General features: G+C 38.1%; 1 protein-coding gene across 2 annotated transcripts in view; it reads left to right on the top strand.

Moving 5' to 3' along the window:
* The first annotated feature begins 375 nt into the window (after positions 1-375).
* The window catches only part of usp25 (ubiquitin specific peptidase 25), a 49,974-nt gene continuing 29,066 nt past the window's right edge, over positions 376-21,283 (top strand). For both annotated transcript variants that reach the window (XM_028465849.1, XM_028465850.1), the window contains exons 1-10: positions 376-613; positions 9,746-9,823; positions 10,002-10,146; positions 15,517-15,640; positions 15,807-15,969; positions 16,753-16,839; positions 17,268-17,405; positions 18,214-18,290; positions 18,405-18,478; positions 19,947-20,098. In XM_028465849.1, coding sequence (XP_028321650.1) covers positions 572-613; positions 9,746-9,823; positions 10,002-10,146; positions 15,517-15,640; positions 15,807-15,969; positions 16,753-16,839; positions 17,268-17,405; positions 18,214-18,290; positions 18,405-18,478; positions 19,947-20,098 — 1,080 coding nt within the window. In that variant the 5' untranslated portion in view covers positions 376-571. The remainder of the gene's footprint in view (positions 614-9,745; positions 9,824-10,001; positions 10,147-15,516; positions 15,641-15,806; positions 15,970-16,752; positions 16,840-17,267; positions 17,406-18,213; positions 18,291-18,404; positions 18,479-19,946; positions 20,099-21,283) is intronic.

Genomic DNA, 21,283 nt, shown 5'->3' with positions numbered 1-21,283 from the left:
ATTCATTATTGGCCAACTTCGACCTTTCAGTGATCATATGATACATACAATTAAAATGCAAATGATCAGTCCAGAGTAACTGTTTCTGTGCCCAAGTGCCTTTAATTTTGCAGAAGAGATTGTGCCTAACTCTTGTTTTTAAGGGAAAGCGCTTTCCTGGTAGCCATACATATATATCCAGAATATAGTTTATTGCTTTTGAGTACATTATGTAAGATAAACATGCAATGCAAAAATAAAGAGTTCAGATTTTTCCGATCATAGTATTGAGCAACCTTATTTTTTTTAATACTTAAACACTTGAAATATGATTTTAAACTACATCTCTGATATGTGAAATTATGAAAGTGTAGGCAGACATGAGTAATCGATCCCTGCTCTGAGGCACAACAAGCTGTGTTGTCATGCCTGCTGAGGACAGGCGCTGTTACTCTGCTATGGCCCCAGTGATGTCGCTGACGAAGGAGTGGACCTCGTAGCATCTCTATCTATTTTCGCTTACAGTGACGACTAACCCGTGCATTTTGTTATTCCCGGTGTGAACTAAATCCAGTTTCTCTGTGAACCGGCCATGACCGTGGAGCAGAATGTCCTGCAGCAGCATTCTCAGAAGGTACGACGAAGGAAGATAACTTGGAAGCTAACTAACGTTAGCATTATCAGAGCCTGTGTGTATTAGGACTAAAAAATGTCACAGACTCGGTCTACCGACTACTTAGTTAGCTTAGTGAACCCTCATTTATTGCTGTGCCATGTTGCTTGTCGCTTAGCTTTTGTAGAGCGTTTAGAAACAGTACGTAAGTGCATGAAATGCAGGCCTCACCGTAGCTTGGAGCGTAGCCTATTTATGCTATTGTTTACTAGCTTACGCTAGCAAGCAGCAGCAGGTGACATAGTGAAATATCTGCATTGCTTCTAAAGTTTTTCAATATGCGATCAGTGACACATTAAACAGACGATTTACGTTGCATCATTTGTCCCCCTGCGCTAACTGTGTTGTTAATAGGAATGAACTAGTCCAGGTGACAATGACAGGTTTGATGTTAGCCCGTGATAATTACAACTCTTAATTTTATTCTGCTGTGCAGATTCTGAACATTTACGCTTCGAATAAAAGTAATGTTTTTCTCTGCGTAGGTGGCAGACTGCGTGTTTATGTGCGCAAATATTTCTGAGGTGACTCATGGTGTGTTACTGTTTACAAAGCATGGCCAGGGGCGGAGGTGGAAACACACCCGAGCGCTCACACACTGCAGTCAGCCGAGCATGTGATCGGTCAGATCCCCGTAAACGACATGACGATCACGTTACGTCTGATCACATCCAGACCACTAAAGTGCACTTAGGCTGGATATATGTGTTTTTGATTGCATCCATCATTCCTAGCATAGCATAGCTCTGCACAGTTATGTAAGCACACTGCTGAAGTCAGAATGGATGTTCGCTGTTATTACTGAGATGAACTCATGTTTACTCTGCATGTGTGTTGTGTACTATGAGTTTGTAAAGGATCACAACCTTCAACTACTTCTCGCTAGTTTTGTTAAACATCGTAAGGCTAATTGTTAAATTGCCGGTACAGTCAAACATAAATTAAGTTATGTTGTTATCTATGTTAATCTCTTGATTTTTTTTTTTTTAACGTATTTCTAGACACTTTCATTTTTTAACAAATGAAGGACCGTGACTATTCATTGTTGAACCTTTTGCACATGTGTTGTTATTGTTAAAGCAAGGCTATACTTGTGTAATCAAAACACCAATCAAATAGCCTCAGCTACTGTTTACTGTTAAAACTGTTACATTTGTCATCTCACTAAATTAATTCAGAAATAAATAATAGTTTTGCATGAATTAATTACCGACTGCAGCGGGGTCATCAATCTCGACTGTAGCTCAGCCATTTTGGAGCTTGCTTAAAACTGCTAAGTTATGCAGTATAATAAGTAAGGTTAAGCTCTGCCACCTTTTAAACAGAGGAAATCTGTGTGAGGCATGTCAAGTCTAACAATCAATGTTATGCTATGGCCTTTCCATGAGTTACAAAGTAAGCACTGCAAAGAAAACCTTTAAGTTAAAATATTTCAAACAGAAAATACAGCATCATCTGACTGTATGCTTCGTATAAATTTAATATATTAAGTGCATTATAGGCATATAATTATGTTTGGTGGTTTTGTGGAAATAAAGAAGAAAGAACTAAGAATTTGATTTTGAGTAATGTGTTTCTGAAATAAAGAAACTGGCCATGCTGTTTAGATTACTACTAAATTTACAACCTTCTTTTGTTTAACTGAAGCTAAAGTGGTTTACATTGTCAGCGTTTTAAGAATCATAATGGCATAAGGATTACTATATCATACATTGAATTTAAGTGCACTCAGGTTGAAGGTCTATGAGCATATATCAATGTTGGTAATCGATGGAAGGGTCTGAAACATCATTAACATATTTCTGGCTTTAAGAGCATAGAAAAATTACTTGTCAGTGTTGTTTTTTTTTCATTTTGAATTGGTTTCTTTTCTTTGTAATTTGCTCTTTGGCAATAATTCTCATCCACCACAATATTTTAAGTGCTAGGTGTGGTGTTGCTTTTCATGTAGTGACTGGTTGGAGGTATTGGGTATCAGAATGTTGGACTGCTACTAATATCTGTGCCAATAATTTCTTAGTTATGTGAAAATCATTGCTATAAAAAGCAACAGATAGACCTGTCCTGAGCAGTTATTTCATATTGTGTTTGTGCGTGCGCACGTAACAAAATCACAACAAAATGTATATTTGTTTTCTACTTTACATTTCAGTCCAGACATAGCCAACTGGCGGCCCGGGGGCCACATGTGGCCCTCGGTCTAATTGTATGCGCCCCCCAAAGTAAATGTCCAAAATGACAGAAAAATGCCTAAACAAAAGCAAGAATACATAAAAATACAAAGAATTAGAACATTGCAGGAAATACAGTAAAATACAAGATAAAAACACAGAAAATAATCCAAAAAACTCAAAACTACAACAAAAATTTACAAAATGACAAAAGTAATACACAAAATTACTCAGAAAATATATAAAATTATGGAAAATGACAATAAAAGTACACAAAAAGACAAGAAAAACACAAAACATGACTGTACAAACCCACAGTACTCACAAACAAGCAAAACCACAACATAAATACATAAAAATGACTCTTAAAAATGCAAAATGGCAGCACATATACACAATATGACTCCAAAAAACATGTATTTTACAGGAAAAATACATAAAAGGAATACAGAAATGCACAGAATGCTTCACAATCAGTAAGACAACAACAAACATAAACAGAATGAGAGAAAATTACTATAAAAACTCTTTGTTCTTTCCTGTATTAATGCTCAGATCGCTCATTTTTCTAAATGCTGACATGAATGTTGATCACGTGGCCTTCCAATCAAACATACACATTTTTGTGGCCGACTCCTGTTTTAGTTCAATCATTGGTTGAAATGGTTGAATGACATTGGATGTGTGCAAATTACAAACCAATAAGGTGATAATTTACCAAACCAGTTAGACAACCACCTACACCGATAACACATACACATGGGTAGTTTGGGGGCATTCAAAGGCTGGATGTGTGGGCCTTCAAGAAGTGAATGGTTTATGAATGTTTAGGTACAGGTGCGTACACATACACCCCATGACACGGTTAGCACAGAGGTAGGGGTGCACAATATTGAAGTTTTGGCCAATAACTGGTACCAATATTGATATTTTTCCTCACGCCTTTTTGCAGAAATCATCTATTTGTGCAGTGGAATTAACATACAACATAAGACAATGCCGGAAATTCAGTAAAATCACGAATCATTCTTTATGCAAAAAAGGGAAAAATACTTACAACTTACGTTATGTAAAACATATTTATTCATGAAATTTGTTTTTTAAATCAAATAATGAAAATACTTACAGCCTATCCTACTTAAAACAGTTATGCCTACTATTTGCCTGCATACATTTTGTATTTGAGTATTAAAAATGTCATTTTTACCAGATCCAAGCCTTCTGTGTCATAGTTATATATGAGGAAGAAAAAAAATCAAACACAAACATACAATGATTTCTTGAGTTAATTTTAAGTAATCACAACTTAATTTGGAATTAATCATGAGCTTGAAAGTAGTTAAAACAAGACAGTTTATTCAAACAGAATATAATCATTTTGTCTTGAATCAAGACACAAAAACTATCATATAATATTATTGTATCTTTCCAATACATTTTCTGAAGTCAACATGAAAAACTGGAACATTTCCACATTTCTGAAGCTTTCACCAACAAATTAAAAAAGCCAGCAAACAACAAACAAACAAAAAACAAAACAAAAAAGATGTGATCAGTGTGATATGTCCTGCAACGAAGATCAATAACTTTAAGTTGTTATTGTTTCATGACATTGTTAAATTTAGAATTTGTTTGTGGTGTTACTGCTCTACTAGTAAGTAACTAATTTATTTATAAAGTGCTTTTCCCAGGTGAAATCACAAAGTGCTATACAGAGCTGTGGGGAAATTAATACAAGTGCAACATCATAACAGCACAATAAAACATGAGTGCATATATATCATAGGAGCAGCATCATAAAAGGATTAAAAAAATAATTTAAAATCCAGTTAACTAAAAGCTTTTCTGAAAAGCAAAGTTTTCAACAGTTTCTTAAAAGAGTCCACACAGTTGAGCTCCCTGAGAGACTGGTGCAGGTTATTCCAGAGTCTGGAGGCCATAGCCTGGAACGCCAGGTCTCCTCGAGTTTTAAATTTAGTTTTTGGGATCTTTAGGAGACCCTGACCTGAAGACCGAAGACTGCGCCCCGAAGTGTAGGGGTAGGGGCACAACAAGTCTGAGATATATTGAGGGGCCTGGCCATGTAACGCTCGAAAAGTCAGAACAAAGTTTTTCTAGTCTATTCGAAACTTGACTGGAAGCCAATGCAGAGTAGAAAGAACGGGGGTGATGTGGGATTTTCTGGGAGCAACGGTTATAGGTCTGGCAGCAGCATTCTGTACAATCTGGAGTCTGTTTAGGGTCGTCTTATAAAAACAAGTGAAAACAGAATTACAATAATGAATGCAAGATGATATAAACACGTGTATGACCAGTTTGAGTTCAGATTTTGCTAACAAATGCCTCACTTTAGAGATATTTCTCAGGTGATAAAAACAGTTTTTAGTCAGTTGAAGACAGTGTCCCTCCAAAGACATTGACCAATCAAACACAGCCCCAAGGTTTCTGAGGCTGGTTTTCACAGATGAGCCCATATCACCAAGGGAGTTTTTAATCAGTGGGATCTTTTTATCAAGAGTGATGATCAGAGTTTCTAAACAACATACTTGGTGTTTATGTTCTGTTTCTGGGTCATTCTATCTTATAATAAGTTGGTATATCTAATTTAGAAAAAGTTTGCGGAAATTCCCTACCATAAGATTGTTTTTCTATGGCAAAACATAATATTTATTTTTATTTTTTGTTTTTTTTTTGCGGGGGAGATGCTAATAGGGCTTATTTTTTTGATACAAGGCTTTTTTTTTTTTTTTTTAACTTCCTTGAAAATTCTTTTTGCAGTGTTTGCTTGCCATGAAACAAAGATGCAATAAATGAGGGAACAATACACAAGATTGCTACAAAATATACAAAAATAGCAGAGAAACATACAAGACAACATGAGAAACAACGAAACAACACCAAAAACACCCTGAGTGAGAATAATTTAAATAATACCAACAACAAACCGAATAAGAGAAAAATATACTGAATAATGAAACAACAGCAAAATACTGGAAATTACACCAAACTCACACAATGACACAAAACACACACAAAATGATGATAGAAATTATCTTGATTAGAAAATGAACTCAAAATACAAGAGCCAGTCTTGGTCCCACATCAGGAGGAGATGACAGAAAATGATAAAAACTATAGAAATAAATCTATTCAGGAAGCAGTAAATACTGTTTCATTTATTTACACAATGAGATTCTTTAAAATGTTTATCACTTTTTCATTCCATCATTATGCTCTATGATTGTTTTTTCACAGAAAAAAAGGGGGTATTTGGATTCAGAAGTTAGAGAAAGGAGTACTTGAGCCAAAAAGGTTTGAAAACTGCTGATGTAGAGCATGCAGAGCTCCTGAGTGTTGCCTTTTGCACCTGTGACACCTCCACACACAGGTTGTGTCACTCAGACTTGTTTCTCTGTTGACGCTGGCACTAAGTGCACTTCCCATTATTTCCAGTGCTTTTCTACAAGGGGTGGTGTTGCAGGTTAAGTTAGTACACTGAGGTTGCACAGACCAGCTGGGTCTGACATCAATAATTCATCAGATTTCAGTGGGGCCTTCAGATGGGTGAAGAACTCTCTCGGACATTCCAGTTAGATCTTATATCGGTCTGCTTCTCAAAATACAAGTGACTTAGATTAACTTTAGCTGTTATGAACGGTCATGATTCATGAAGTTTTGTTTATTTACTCCTTTGAAATCAACTTACTTAAAATGCAGTAGAATGGGAAGTTACATGTTTCTTCTCTTTATGCTTAACCAAAGTTCAGTGTTCAACGGAAACAAACATTGGTAAGGTTTTCATCTGTTTCATCTAAATACGTAAGTGCTGTTCAATCAGAGATAATTCATTCTTTTGTTTGAATAAAATATAGACAGTGTGTCTCCAAGCATTATATCCTCATTTAAGTGGGAGTGTTGTCTGTACATTCATGGGTGCAAACTGCAATTTGTACTTCAAAATGTGCGGCTGAGCAGAGAAAGAAATTAAATGACATGCTGTCGTGCAATAAAATTATAACCTGAGGCTATTACAGTAAGTCTGTTTAATATATGATTTCATGTATCAACCAGTTTTACAGGGACAGGGTAATTTAAAGAGTAACTAAACCCCAAACCAACTTTTTTCAGTTGAATACATGTGTATTTTGGTATTAAGTAGTGCTGTTGATTGATCCTAGTCTCACTCTTCACATTTTAGTAAATGTATTTAAATTTTGCTTTTTTAGCTGTAAAATGTCCGTCATACTGGCCTCTAAGGGTTGAACACAGCTATTACAACTAAATTTTGCTATTGGCTGAAAGGGATTCTTCAGGATTCCCCTGCGTCATCAATTTTCACTGTTGGCCCCGCCCCTCCTATAAAAGCTGAGAGGAGGGAGAGGGTTTCCTCCAATCACAGCCCTCAGTGAGCATTGATTGACAGACAATGAGGAAGTCAACTGTGTTCCATGTGCGCTGTCGTTTTTGCTTCTTTAAAGAGCAGATTCTGCTCTAAACAGAGGGTTCATCAAGCTATGTGTATTTACAGGCACATCTATGCTATGTGTGTATTCCTGTCTGTCTGCATGTGTGCAGACTTATGTGTCCATCTTATTGTTATGTGTGCGAGGTGGTGAGAGAGCAGGGTAGTTGGCCCGTGAGTGGTGTCTGTAAGGCTGTGTGAGCTTCACGTCATGATCGTGTGTGCCTGTGGTTGTACTGACACATTTTAGCTTATGAACTCTGTGTGTCGACAGATGCATCATTGTGTGTATTCCCGTCTGTCTCTGTGCACAGCATTGTGGGCTGACAGAGTGGGTGTGTCTTACTGCTACAGCAGTTAATGCCCATAATCAAGGCATTTTTTGAATTTCCCTCCTAGTTGCAGGTCAGCAGAAAGCAGGGGTTTAGTTACTCTAAAAATAAATAAATAAATTGGTTGGGAAACACTTAAGGTGATCAGATTGCTTAATTTTTCAAAAGTTTCCTGCATATGAGACCATTAAAAACCTTTAGGTTGGTTTCAGTGGTCTTATTGCTATACGCTGATCACTGTTGGTTTTTTAATGCTCTAGCACACGTGCCAAACTCAAGGCCCGAGGGTCAAATCTGGCCCTTAAAAGCTTCCAATTTGGCTCGCAGGAGAACGTAGAAATGACAGCGAAAACATGACTCATTGTGTAATTCAGTATACACGGATTCAATTAGGGCTGCTCGATTATAGAAAAAATAATAATCACGATTATTTTAGTCATAATTGAAATCACGATTACTCAAACTATTTTTTGTCAACCAAAAAGTTATTTTTTTTTTTGACAAAAAAACATAAAATACATTCTTTAAACATGAATAAAATCCTTCAAACACTAAAATCAAGTATGTTCACTTTTGTTTAAAACAAAACACTCTTTGCACGTGATGTGTTTGCTCAAGGTCTAGATCATCAAACCCAAAGTGTTCCCATAGAAGAGAATTTGACTTCCCTTGCTTGTTTACCAAACATTTTGGTTGCGTTTCTCCTGCCATGTTTGAAGACCACTAACAACAACTTTCCCTCGTGTTGGCCTGCAGGCTAGCTTTGGCTTTGAGCGGGGCAGAGGGGAGGAGCTTGCATGTACATGGATTAAACAACTAAAAGTTAGTATTAATAACGTGTGTCAAGCTTTATTATTTGTAGATGTCCGAAATAGTGGGTTTGTTTTATTTAGCAAATAAAACTTTTTTTGTTTGCTTTGACAACAGTTTTTTCTCGATTATGGTATTTTTGTAATCGTTGGGTGTAAATTGTATTCGAATTTCGATTAATTGAGCAGCCCTAGATTTAATGAAACACAGTTTTCTAGGGATGTAATGATTAATCATAAGGCAGTTAAAAATCGATTCATAGGTATCAAGGTTCACATCGATATTCTGAAAATGTAATCGCAGTACTTTTTTTAAACAGCAGAGGGCTAGATATTTATCCCTCTCAGTGTAGGCTGCGGGCGGAATCTGCTACTACTTTCTTTCTGGCCGCCTTCTACTTATAAACATGTTCATAAATGATTCCTTCCCCCTTTAGCACCGAAAGAATATCTGTAATATTAAGTAAATATCTGTAAAAGTCACCTTTTTCTATTAGCTCTGTCTGCTAGCATAGCATGTCTGTTCCAAACAAATATCTGATGTATATACAATGCAATGACTGTTTTTTTTTTTTTTTTTTTTTAAAGTCCAATTGTTAAGGCACAAAAACATTTTTAGTTGCACTTTTAAAAAGAAAAATAATTATAATTCAGTTTTGCATTGTTTACTATAGAACCAGAATTTAAATTAATAGGCTTCTTCTTCATTTGTATTATTCCTTTATTTGTTTGATTCGAGATTTATTTTTAGTTAAATTGCATTGTTTTGAATAGTTTATCAAAGGATTCTTTTGACAATGAAAAATAAAAGGAAAATAGTACAGTATTTTCTAATTTTTTTTCCCAAAAAAAAAGAAAGGAATATTTTTCAGTCATTATTTGTCTACAGTCCCATTTTGTAAAATAAATCGTGAGAGAATCGCATCGTGAACCCAGTATCGCGAATCGAATCGTATCGGGAGTTGAGTGAATCGTTACATCCCTACAGTTTTCCCATTCTTATATCACATTCTTTAACTCAAGTTATTGTAAGTACATTTTCCCAAATTAAACAAAAAGTGGTCACAAAAGCAAGACTAAGATCATGTGCACGGACTCATATTTGTTACTTATTGGTTGGATATTGTTGGATACTATTATACGTGGAAGTGCAAATTAGAAAAAAAAAAATTGCTTGTTTTACCGAGTGGTCCACTTGAGATTAAACTGGTCCGTATTTGGCCCTTGAACTAAAATGATATTGACACCCCTGCTCTAGTGTCTGTCAGATTATTTCCCTCTTTTCTCCCTCACACTCAAATATTTGTTGTTTTCCTCAGCACCAGCAGACACTACTAAATCAGTTGAGAGAGGTCACAGGCACCACAGACGTTCAGTTGCTTCAGCAGGCTTTGCAGGTAAATCACAAATGCACACAAGTCACATTTTTCTAATTTTCCATAAACCCTCTGCATGCAGGTTTTTGTGTGTTTTCATTATCTAACACACACACACACACACACACACACACACACACACACACACACACACACACACACACACACACACACACACACACACACACTGTTGCTGCAGGTGAGCAATGGAGACCTGGGTGAGGCTGTGGCCTTTCTGACAGAGAAGAATGCTAAGGTTCCTCAGCAGGATGAAGCCACGTACTACCAGACGTCCCAGGTGGCCAGCGATAGATACATCAGCGTAGGAAGCCAGGCTGACACAAGTGAGTTGATACATTTCACTTTTGGTAGAGCATTAAAATTGGAAAAAAGGCACCATATGAGATCACTTTACAACTGCCAACAGTTTGCTCTAAAATAAAAAAGGAATGCACTTCAATATTTCTATGAGGCCTTGGATTTTTGTTAAAGCTTGTAAATACAGATTGGCAGATACTTTTGGTTGGCAGTTTATTTTTGAGTGCAAAAATAAAGCACAAGGTTGAAAAGATGTAGTCTTAAACCAAAATAATACATTACATTTGTTACATACAATTCTTAAGGTTTTCTAAACCCAAAATATACATATAATTGTCTTAACTAGGGATGCACCAATACCACTTTTACTTGTTGATGTCGAGTACAGATGCTTATGCCACACACAGACACACACTCAAAAAAACTATTAAGTAAAATGCAATGAATTGGAAGACTCTTTTTTCTTCTTCTCTGCTTCTGACATTTCAAGTGGAAAAAGTTTTTCTGTAAAATAAGGTGCTTCTGGCAGCCATTCCTAAAAATGCAACAGAAATGACAGGCAGCCATTTAAAGCCTTAGAATGCAATGAGTATCGGTTCTTGGTATTGGTTAACATTAACAAGTATGAGTATATTAGAGCAGCACCCCTAGTCTTAACTATATAAGGCTTGGGCCTAATCAATGAGGGAAGAAGAACTGATCTTTATTATACACAGCACATCAGTTCAGATTGCAGACGCAAATCGAATGTTTTTGCCCACAATCTGTCCCAGGCCCCTTTTGTATGTGCTCCTAAATCTGATACATATCTGATATCTTGAAATGTGACTGCCAGAGGTGAAAATAATGGATTACAAGTACTCATATTACTGTAATTGAGTTGTTTTTATGGGTACTTAGTTTATTTCTAAATCCGTAATTTTACTTAAAGAGTAACTAAACCCCTGCTTTCCGCTGACCTGCCACTAGGGGGAATTTTAAAAAATGCCTTGATTATGGGCATTACTGCTGTAGCAGTAAGACACACCCACTCAGGCAGCCGGTTAGTACTGGCAGTGACAGACCGCTGCCTGCTCAACTACTACACACAATACACAGTCCGAGGGATGGGCGATATGGATTAGAAAAATTATCCCGATGTAAAGATTCACTCAACTCCCGATACGATTCAATTCACGATACTGGGTTCACGATACGATTCTCTCACGATTTACTGTAGACAAATTTTTTTTTGGGGGAAAAAAACTAGAAAATACTGTATTATTTTCCTTTTATTTTTCATTGTCAAAAGAATTCCTTGATAAACTATTCAAAACAATGCAATTTAACTAAAAATAAATCTTGAATGAAATAAATAAAGGAATAATACAAATGAAAATGAAGCCTATTAATTTAAATTCTGGTTCTAAAATAAACAATGCAAAACTGCATAATGGTTCTTTTTCTTTTAAAAGTGCAACTGAAAATGTATTTTGTGCCTTAACAATTGGACTTTAAAAAAAAAAAAAAAAACCGTGATTGCACTAATTTGCGTCATATTTGTTTGGACCAGCACAGGGCGCTGGTAACCCAGTGGTCGGTTGGCATGCAGATATCTTGCAGTGAAGAAGAGAAGCTATGCTAGCAGACAGAGCTAATAGAAAAACATGACTTTTACAGATATTCAAGTAATATTACAGATATTCTTTCAGTGCTAAAGGGGTAAGTAATTATTTATTAACATATTTAAGAGTAGAAGGCAGCCAGAAAGAAAGTATTAGCAGACTCCGCCCGCCGCCTACACTTGTGGATAGCGCCCTCTGCTGGTTAAAAAAGTTCTGCGATCCAATTTTCAGAAAATCGATTTCAACCGTGATACCTATGAATCGATTTTTAACTGCCTTACGATTAATCGTTACATCCCTAATCCGACATTGCTTGATGAACCTTCTGATTAGACCACAATCTGCTCTTTATAGAAGTCAACTTTGTCTGCACATGCGGGGGGAGCAGGGAGGAGAGATTCAAGGTAGAAAATGGAAGGCTGGGGAAGAGTTGATTATTGCAAAGTGAGATGTGAAGTTGTAGGCGTGAGGCTTAGGTTTAATGGTGGTAGCTGTGGACAGAGGGAAGGAGTGAGTGGTAATACTTAAAACAGGTATTTGGGATCAACGTGTCTAAAGTTAAAGCCCACTACGAGTTTTATCCCACTGTCCAAGGCATGACAGTGCATCGTAGACAGATGTATGTGCAAGAGCCGCTACTGCAAACCCAAGCGCTGCCCCGGACCTGTAGATGCAGCCAGACTAGCAGAAAGACCGGGGGCCAGGCAGCCCTGGCAATCCCCCCACGGCCGAGGAGCCCTCCAGACGCCCCTAAGACACCAAGCCGAGAGGCAGCCACTGCCCCCCACATACACACCCGAGAAAGCACCAAGGAGCCGAGGACCCAGCGCACCCCTAACCCGACCCCAACCCCAAGGCTCCCCAGCAACATACACCCCACCACCCCCACCCACCCTACGCACCCAATCCCCCGAGGGGAGGGCCCAGAGAGCCCCCCGCCCGAGACCCTAGCAGAGGGGCCAAGGCCCACGCCCAGCAGATGGCCAGAGCCGCGCCGAACGGGCAGCCGGCGAGCACACGCCAGCAGGCTCCGAGCCAGCAGGGACTTGATTCCAGGCCAGAATGACCCGAATTAGAAGCAGCACCAGGAACAGCCCGCCCAAGGACAACGACCACACCCCCGGCCGTCCTGGGAAGCGAGAGGACGCTGTACGCCGCACCGCCAGCCCCCAGGCGCACCGACCCAGCTGACCAGAGCGCCCCAGGTCACCTTTTTTTTTGACACCGCCAAGGCGATGCCATCTTCTGAAATAACTATACACTTGTATTTGTCCCGTTGACGCCTTGAGAGCTTGGGAGTGGAGGATTCTTCTTCTTTTTAATTTCCAGCAGATCGGACGCTAGTGTTGTGGTAGTCGAGACCGGTCTTGGTCTCGAGACCAAATTTTAAAGGTTTCGGTCTCGTCTCGGACTTTGAAGCATTTTGACTCGGTCTTGTCTCGAACTCGGGCTGCCCGGACTCGGGATTTTCTCTAAAGACCGTTCGAGACCAGCACTAATTCCTGCTATTTTTAAACTTTTTTATAATGTGATAATAACACGGAGAAGAACGGGATAAAACAATCTTTTATTCATTCTTTAATCCACCCCGTATAATGGCCGCAATCTTCCCTAATGTGACGTGTGTGTGTGTGTGTGTGTGTGTGTGTGTGTGTGTGTGTGTGTGTGTGTGTGTGTGTGTGTGTGTGTGTGTGTGTGTGTGTGTGTGTGTGTGTGTGTGTGTGTGTGTGTGTGTGTGTGTGTGTGTGTGTGTGTGTGCGCGCGCGCGCGTCTGGCTACGGTGTCAGTTTGGACCGCGGAGCAGAAGGAGATATGAACTAATCACCGGTAAAACTCCAGAAAACAATCACCAGTAATAAATATTATCTCCCTGGTAAAGACAGTAGCTCTAACAACTGGTAAAATGATAAACTGATGATATTACAGCAAAGGCGTATTGCCTCCTGGTGGTGGCAGAAATTGCCCCTTTAAGTACGTTTAAAATAATTAAAGGAATTAATTACATTTCTACACCAAAACAGGTACTGAGTAAGTTATTATTTTTTGTTTCAAAATGATCAACTGATATTGTGAAACTACAAAAATGAAATGAATAGACAACAATGAAAGGCATCACATCATAGTCGACCAACCAGATAAAGTGTGAAGGGCCCTCAGGAGCTCAATGAGCTCCAACTAAAATCTGAATTAATTTCCAGGTTTCAAACAATGATAAATACATATAAAAGATGTAGTTAAATACTTAGAGTTAAATACTGCTGCTGTGATAAAGTTTTAGTATTAAATTAACCATCTTTAAATATTTATTTTCACTGAAACATGACAAATGTTTTTAAGTGCTGTAGATTTGATATATGAGTTTTGGTATGTTATATATAATATGATATTAGGGGTGGGTATTTTTCTAACATCTGGCAATACGATTCGTGTCACGATACGATACAATGTATCCCGATTAGGTATTGTGGAAATGGACAGTTTCCAACTTTTACGCGGTGACAGATGACGGAGAGTGTTAAGGAGAGAGTCTGACTGTGTTTGTGTGCATTGCACACACTTTTTCGACTCAAAATCACTGTATGTTGTTTGATTGCGTCACATGCTACTATTCGGCCTTGCTTTTAACTCACAAAACCGAAGGCCGAATGTTGCTTCTTTTTTTTTTTTTTTTGCAATATTCGGCCGAATATTTGGTGCATTTCTATATTTATATATATGACTTAAGGAACAATCTGTAAATGTTTACACCTTCATGAGAACATTATGTATGAAATATATTTTATTGACATATTTTACACTCAAAACATTGGTGCCATGTGCCAACAACTTAAAATAAAAAAAACAACATACAATCTGCCTGTGGCTTTTAAACCAACTTTGACTTTAGTGCAACTTAATTGAGGTATATGCCTTTTTAGATTTTATTGAAAAAACACAAGCTGGTCAACATGCCCAGGTTTCAGCACACTTCTTTGATCAGTTACAATGTCTCCTTCAGTGGAAAATACTTTTCTGGTTAAATAAAGGTAAAGAAATATAATAAAAATAAAAAAATTTATGAATGCATTTTGAATCGATCCGAGAATGTAATATCGTGATATATTGCTAAGTTGATTTTTTTCAACACCTCTATATGATATATAAGATATATTTTTAAAGACGTATGGAGGAATTTTGTAAATTATGACATAGTTGTTATAATTTACAAATGTCACTTTATACAATTAGTTAAAAGTTGTTTGTTAGTAGCTAGTAAAATAGGAAAATGACAATTTTCTATGAAATGTAATGAAAATTAAACAGTTGCGTAATTTAGAAGAAATAAATGTTGCTTTTGAAACTTAAACATTTCCTACCTTTTTAAGTTACTGCTAGTCTTCCTTGTTATCTCACCCTCTAGTTAAAGTGAAACCAAGAACATTTGATATTTAAGAAGTGCTTTTCAAACTGGTAGCCCTATAGGTACTATTCAGTACCTATGAAGTAACTCACAGTTTTAGAAAGGTTGGTGACCCCTGCTCTAAACTGGTAGTTGTTTTATATTAAATACACACAAAAAAATCTGATTTTTCAAATAATCCAAATTGTCCATTAAGAGCTGCAGTGTGAACGTAGCCTAAAAGTTTTTACAGAACATCCATCCATTTTCTGATATGCTTGCTCTTTTTCAAGGTTGCAGGGGAAATGTCACTATTAGTTCCCAAAACATATGATCAATTAATTGTATGTAATTATTTATTTAACTCTTTTATTGAGATGATTTTTGTTTGTATGTTTTCTTTGAAAATCCAGATGTGATCGATTTGACTGGAGACGACAAAGATGACTTGCAGAGGGCGATCGCCCTTAGTCTGGAGGAGTCCAGCCGGGCCTTCAGGGAGACGGGCATCACAGATGAGGAGCAGGCCATCAGCAGGTTGGCTCAGGGATCTTTACTGGGGAATCAGAATCTTATCTTTGTAATGAGAAGAGAGACACTGTAAATACATTTACTTTTCAGTTTTTTGCCCTTAATTTAAGGATGGCTGAAGCTTAAAAAGTTCTTGACATCACATGTTCATCACATGTTATTGACCCCACAGGGTTTTGGAGGCCAGCATTGCAGAGAATAAGGCGAGCCTCAAGCGAACGCACACAGAAGTTTGGAGTGATTCTCCCAATCCACATGACAGGAAGAGGATTGACAACTGCCCCGTGGGGCTGAAAAATGTCGGCAATACCTGCTGGTTCAGTGCTGTCATACAGGTGGGCACACTCGTGTGTAATCCCTGTATTTATAATGTCGTACTTGGACAGAAAAGCCATGATAATGTTAATAATGGTTGGAGAACTTTCATTATGTTGCACATTTTAGAAGTTATTGACAGAATGTGCACTCATCTGAATTATTTCATGTGAACACATCACATGGCAGTGGGCTCAGTGACTCAGGTCACCTTCACCATGGAAACAAAGCGACTTTTGAACCTGATCCAACTGCATTAAGATGCACAGGAGTGAACTTTCTCTTCTTCAAGAAAAAGACAAAATTATTATTAAACAATATCATACTATGTTTTGCTCATTTCCTTTGTCCCAAAAATGATGCCAAGTTGTTTTGAGTCCTTTTGTAACTATTTCTACCAGTATATAAAAAAACTTCCTTTATCAATCACTCCTGACCCAATCATTTAACGCTGCCTTTAGTGTGTGTTGATAACCACAGGGCTTGTGGAATTTCTAGCAGTACGATTAAAGGCACGACTAGTCATTGTTGCTGGTTACAGTACATTCCCGTTTTGAATTGATCCACTGTCATAATGTGAGCTGCATAAAGGGTGCGCTATACCATGTTCAGGTGATCAACTGGTCATACTGCTTTGGGTTATTGTTCTATAGTTTTACATGTTAACAGTGTAATATGATGATTACATTTATACTACACTATATTCTAGACAACGTTACATCAATAAATGCATATTTTGAAGAAATAAAATGTCGTTCTAACTCGTTCTACTGCTGTGTCTTCCTGCCTGTTTTTTTTTATAGTCTTTGTTTAACTTGCTGGAGTTCCAGAGGCTGGTGCTAAATTACTCACCACCAGCCAGGGTCCATGACCTGCCCCGTAATCAGAAGGTGAGACCCCAGTGGTTCCCTAACAGGTGAAAGAAAGACTCTAATAGCATTGAGACTTTGACGTTCTTAGACAGTGTGTCATTCTTCAGCAGTAAAGGTGTTCAGTGAACTTCCTACAGTTTCAGATCACTAATTGGTGTGAAGCTGTCATCTTTAACCACCAAGACACAAATCCATATGTAGAGCTTATAGGATATGTTTAATCATAGAGGTTACTACGACTTCATCTATTCCCCACAAAGAGTCAGATTAACAGTGTATGGTTAGCAGCCTGCTGTGGTAGTGTAGGAAAGTTATATGTTCATCTTAGTGCTGCTTTTAGGATTCACAAAAGGCTGAACAAATATTTTTTTTTTTGTTTAACATTACACAAATAAAGAAGTGCAAGTTTATTTTCTAATAGAATGTTTCTTTTGCACATTGAGCAGGAACACAGGAACCTCCCGTTCATGCAGGAGCTGAGAAACCTCTTTTCCTTGATGGTTGGATCCAAGAGAAAATATGTGGATCCTTCACGGGCCGTGGAAATCCTTAAAGACGCCTTCAAGTCAAGCGAGTCACAGCAGGTACGCTTTTCACAGACTGGACCTGCTCGAGTAAACTGGCAGCAATTACAGGCAGTTCAATTCAAAACAAAGTTGTAGTATTGGGGTTTAAATGTATGTTAAATGCAAAGTTGTTTTGAAGTTAGATGGGGACAAGGCTTCAGTCACTTCCTGTATTTGAGTCAGCAGGAGTGGGTTATGATTCACTCTGTTTTATTCTGGTAATGGAAGAAAAGACTGTCACTTTGTATCCTTTCCTCCACATTCTGTCATGTATGCTCCACTTTCCTGACTGCGTTATTGACTCCAAAACACATAACTTCCTTTATCTATTGACTATTAGGCTTCAAATCTACATTGTCCTTCCTGAATGTCACCAAAAGAGAAACCGTATTGACAGGTTTTCTATTCTGATTGCTCATTGTGCCACACACATGTTGTATGTACCGTTCTATAGGCTGTTTGGTAGTTCACCTGATGTAAGCAGATGCACTGAGCCCTAGCCTGGGCAGAGGTTAAGTGAGGTTGTCCTTCTGGCCTCTCTGCTCATCAGTCATGTCTTTCCTCTGTGTATTAGTCAGGCTGGAAAGGCCTTGACCTGAATTATTGGGCAGCGTTGATGTGTGTGACACAGCAGCTTCTGGGCACACATGCTGCCTTTGAAGCTCAACAATCTGCAAAGCTCTTTAGAAGGACAACAGTCAGGGTTTATATCACCAGAGGACAGACTGGTCATCTCAGTGTGCTCCAGTAGTTTGACTGTGACCGCAGTGCACTGACTGCTACTGTAATCGCTTATTTGCATATGATTGTGGTTTTTGCTCAACAGCAGGATGTGAGTGAGTTCACGCACAAGCTGCTGGACTGGCTGGAGGATGCTTTTCAGATGAAGGCTGAAGAAGACAGGTAACCTCCACTCTGTCCTAACATAAAGTGTATGTGTGTGTGTACATGTCACACCTGGCAATATATTTTCCAGCAGAGGTTTTAATGTTCATTATTTACTATTTTATCATGCAGGGAGGGCGAGAAGCCAAAGAACCCCATGGTGGAGCTTTTTTATGGCCGCTTCCTTGCTGTTGGTGTCTTGGAAGGTGAGATGAAGTGCTGAATTTGAAACATTAGGAAAAAAATAGCCAGGGGTGGATGGCAAATCAAAGAGAAAAAGAAGCGTTAGCGTGCTTTGATTGCTGCAGCCAGAAAGCATACAAGTCCTTGCCCCTAGTAATGAAAGGTGACTTTGTCTTAATGAGATGTGCTCCATGTAAAAGTTTTAGCGAGGAGCATTGATCGTGGAAGACCTTGACGGCTGATTGACATTGCGCTTATTATGCATGACAATACTGGCCCTGAGCCACTGAAAGCTGGGCTATTGGACTCAGACGCTCAAAAAAATGACCTTAATGCCTCATCTACATGTTCACTAGCAGCTGCCCTCCTTTTCTCTCCCCATTGCCTTTATTTTGGGATGTAATCAGTAGTTGGTGCAGAGTTCTGTGCAGGTTGTTTAGTGATATAAATGTAGAAGTCTCCTGCAATTTATAAAGAAATATGAGTATTTCACTGTGCAGCCTTTCCTGTCCTTCATGGTTAATAATTGAATTACTGTTTATTTTGATTATGTTGATAATAAATATTGCACATATTACATGAAGTGATGCATCTATCACTTGTTTTTGATGATTTTTTTTTTGGTTACTAATTGAAATAATATATTTAAATGTTTGTCAATTTAACAAAATTAGGTCTTAAATCATCAGAATAATAGATAGAATAATAGATGTCGATTGGGCAAAATGAAATACCAGGCCATTCTTAATAAAGTTTCAACTTGACCTAAATGCTTCATGGAAAAAATAAAAATGTTAGACTGGAGTGTATACTGCGTCACACTCTGAGTAGTAGGGGTGTCCCAATACAACGGTTTCACTTCCGATACGATAGCGATATTTTGGTCCTGGTTGTTGGCTGATATCGATACAGTAACATCACGGATCTACATACTTTTATTACTTATTTTGTAGTTTAGAATGTTAGAAAAGGCTTTGTCAAATGATGTTACTCAAACAGAGAACAATAATTAGCAACAGTAGGTATGAGGAAACCTGACCCCCAAGGGGTCTGATCGAGAGGTTGGGGGCTCGATCCCAGTCTATACCTGTCTATGCGTCGAAGTGCCCTTGGGCAAGACACTGAACCCTAAGTTGCTCCCCGTGGTTGACCAACTCCTTGCATGGCAGCTCTGTCCTATTGGTGTGTGAATGACTGATTGAAGGGCTTTGGGACTACTTCTGTGTAGGCATAAAAGCGCTATATAAATCAAGTCCATTTACGTTTTCAGAATTTTTTTTTTGATACCGGATCAATATCTATATCAGATCAGGACACCCTTACTAAGAAGCCTGCGATCATGATCGAGAAAATCTTGGATGGATTATTACTGTTAATAATTGAGCAAACCGTTAAACCTTTGGCTTATTAAAGCTACATTTCCTGTATCCTAACGTCACATGAACAATGGCTTGTATGTAATGTTTTCATTCCACCCCTAAAATTTCTCAGGTAAGAAGTTTGAAAACACAGAGATGTTCGGACAGTACCCTCTGCAAGTCAACGGCTTCAAGGATCTCCATGAGTGTTTGGAGGCTGCGATGATCGAGGGAGAGATCGAGTCTCTGCACTCAGCGGAGAACTCCGCCCGGTCCGGACAAGAGGTCATTGTCAAAGTGGGAGAGTGTGATGGATAATGGGGAACCTTGTTACACTTCTATGTACAGTTCTACACGTATTCAGTTAACAATTATTAAAACATGTTTCAGATCAAGTTTTCACACATTTTACCATTATAAAAATAAAATAAAAAATTAAATCGAGGACTGACACAAAAGAAGCTCAGATGCCCAGACCGAAAATATTAAAACCTTTATTTTCATCGATTAGGAAGCTTAACAAGGTAAGCAATAGATGGGAAAGAAATTAAATGATAGATATTTGTTTTTAGTGTATTTTAGCTGATTTAAGACACATTATCATAAGAAATGGTTAACTTTTATTAGGTTATTTATTAAAGGCTCAGATTCATTGTAATTGAACATGGGTAATTGAAAACGTAATTGTAACTGAAAAATGTAATTGACACCAACGTTTGATTGAGGTTTTTCTTCCTATAAAAATAGTTCAATGTGCTCATTTTAAGAATAAAGACACATATGACACAAATATAACCAAATACCAAATGAAACAAACCTATATTAGAATAATCATGCTACATAGAAATCTTTATTTATTGTTTGTCTTCCTCCACCTCCTTTTCCTTCCTCTCTTCCTTCTGATTAGTCTTCTCCTTTATCATCTTCTTTTCTCTGCACCCCTCCTTATTCGTCACATGTTCTACTCTTACTCCTTTTGTTTCCACAATCAAGTTCCTAGTCTCCATAATATGCTGCTTGTCAGACATCACACAGTTCAGTTCCACTGGATTTAGATTATTTGATTCATCGTCACATTTATTCTGAAGGTAAAACAGGGAAAGCCCTCAGATAAACACTTGCCAGAGAGCAGACCTCTTAGTTCTCATGTGGTACCTTTTTTATTTTCTGGGTTAGCCTCTCTTTAACTGTAGCCTGCTCTACAATGTCCCTCTGCAGCAGGAAACTGATTATTACGCTAGAGCACAGATGGGCACATGTCGCCCAGTCTTGTGGAAACAGCAGCAAACTTCACTGATGGCTCTACCATGGCCTTGGAAAGAGACTCATTTCACACTGGATCATGTTAAATGAGCTCTTTGATTAGTTAATGAATATGATATATTTAAAAGCATTGGTGTGGAAAATATGTGAAAGGTTGGTTTTTATTTCCTTTCTGTACTTCTGCAGATAATTTTCACACTGCAGAGG

Source organism: Gouania willdenowi, chromosome 14 (assembly GCF_900634775.1).
Source record: "Gouania willdenowi chromosome 14, fGouWil2.1, whole genome shotgun sequence".
Classification (NCBI taxonomy): domain Eukaryota; kingdom Metazoa; phylum Chordata; class Actinopteri; order Blenniiformes; family Gobiesocidae; genus Gouania; species Gouania willdenowi.
This window is presented reverse-complemented; position numbering and strand designations above follow the sequence as displayed.